Raw genomic sequence first — 1,680 nt, 5'->3', positions numbered from 1 at the left:
AAAAAAAAACATACAAAGTACTGCAAGCCTTCAGTACCTGGTGAAAATATTATCTGTATTTCTGAGGATAAAACATTACACACATGGAACAGAGAGGGTGAAGGATATATTCTTATGTCCATAGTAATCATTTCCCATAGTATCATTGGATATTTACATTTCATTCTCTATCTAGCCGTTTTAGAACGCTCAGAAAAACAAGTGAAGTGTACAAAAATGAAAAAATAATATTTGTTGTGTGACTGTGCACATTCTGGACCAAGTGTTTGGAATAGTGGAAAAGTTTCATAACTCACAAAACATTCACCCCAAGAGGGAAAACAACAACAACAGCAGTTTTCTGCTCATCCAAGACTTCTGTGCCGTGATAGTTGGCCCATATAAAATTAATATGTATAAAAACAAAGCAAAAGAAAGAACAATCCCACAAAATCCACAATCGAGGACAATCAGAGGGCTATGAAGGTGACGGACAGGGTCAGGCCATCACGTGCTGCTGACGGGGACTTGAGCTGCAGCTGGATGGCCATCCTGAGAAAGGTGGGCTGGTCAGTTCTGGCGTCCCAAGAGGTGTAGAGCGCTGGAGAACAGAACGTGTGGGAGAGACCATCAGCAAAGACTACAGATACACAAAGACGGTTCACTCCAATTACTTATGAATGGGAAAAAAACATCATATTCCGCCATATTGCATATATGGTGGAATATGTCCCGCCTTCTAAATGAAAGAGCCAATTGCTGATTGGTATTGCGTCATTAGCTGCGTCTCATTTCAGAAGCTGCTCCCTCAGGAGGTTGCATTTGTAGGCTGCATACGTCATCAAGGATGTCTTATTTAAGAAAAGTAACTGTAATATACTGTAAAATATGTAAATACTGTAATTTCTTTTTGCTTTGCAATTTAACGGTTACTTTACTTAAATGAGACTGCCCCGATGACGTATGCAGCCTTCAAATGCGACCTCCGGAGAACACGGCCTCCGAAATGAGACGCAGCTGCCATTAGAGGCTCCGGTTCCCATAAAAACCTGACACTGCGCCAGTGGATGTGTCTCATACCTGTTCTGTAACAGGTACTGAGCGTTCTGGATCTGGTCTTGGGTCCCGGTGATGGTGATAATGCGGTCCTCTGAACCCTGCAGGGGCTCGTCTATTTTGATCGAGGCTCCGGACTCATGGCGAATCTGCTTGATCCTCTGACCGCCTTTACCGATGATGGATCCCGCCAGCTGAGAATCACAGCAGAGGGAGATAAACACGCGGTTCAGGTGGAAAGCGCATCGCAGTACGGGCGATTGACTCACATCTTTAGGAATAGTCACTTGTGTGGTGATCACAGGACCTTCCGTGTAACTGCTCCTTCCACCTGAGAACACCGAGAGAGTGAAATCACCATAACATGACGGGAGATTTACAGCTGAAGAATTTTCAAGTTGGCCAGTTTTATAAACAGGATGGCATACTTACCAGACTGATAAGAAGAATCCCAAGATGAACTGTTGTCTGATTTGAGAAAAGCAAAATGAAATGGTAAATAATCTTATGCAAAGATGAAGACCAATTGTGTAAATTGGGCCACTCTTTTTAATGTCAACAAGTGTCTCAATTTAGTTGAATTCATTAAGTAAAATCATCTGTACTTAATACGCATTGACAAACATAAACTATCTTTTAATCTAA

At 42.1% G+C, this 1,680-nt stretch overlaps 1 protein-coding gene across 4 annotated transcripts in view; it reads right to left on the bottom strand.

Moving 5' to 3' along the window:
- Positions 1-223: 223 nt before the first annotated feature.
- Positions 224-1,680, bottom strand: part of LOC107562659 (heterogeneous nuclear ribonucleoprotein K-like) — an 8,495-nt gene continuing 7,038 nt past the window's right edge. For 3 of the 4 annotated variants that reach the window (XM_016247338.1, XM_016247341.1, XM_016247340.1), the window contains 3 exons: positions 1,468-1,509; positions 1,305-1,366; positions 1,143-1,229 (listed from right to left, as the gene is read on the bottom strand). In XM_016247338.1, the coding sequence (XP_016102824.1) occupies positions 1,334-1,366; positions 1,468-1,509 (75 nt within the window). In that variant the 3' untranslated portion in view covers positions 1,143-1,229; positions 1,305-1,333. Of the gene's footprint in view, positions 581-1,059; positions 1,230-1,304; positions 1,367-1,467; positions 1,510-1,680 lie in introns of those variants that run through there. The other variant, XM_016247342.1, reaches the window with a different exon arrangement.

Source organism: Sinocyclocheilus grahami, unplaced genomic scaffold, assembly GCF_001515645.1.
Source record: "Sinocyclocheilus grahami isolate Dianchi unplaced genomic scaffold, SAMN03320097.WGS_v1.1 scaffold831.1, whole genome shotgun sequence".
Taxonomy (NCBI): Eukaryota; Metazoa; Chordata; class Actinopteri; order Cypriniformes; family Cyprinidae; genus Sinocyclocheilus; species Sinocyclocheilus grahami.
The sequence above is the reverse complement of the archived record's forward strand: the minus strand, read 5'-3'. Positions and strand labels throughout refer to the sequence as shown.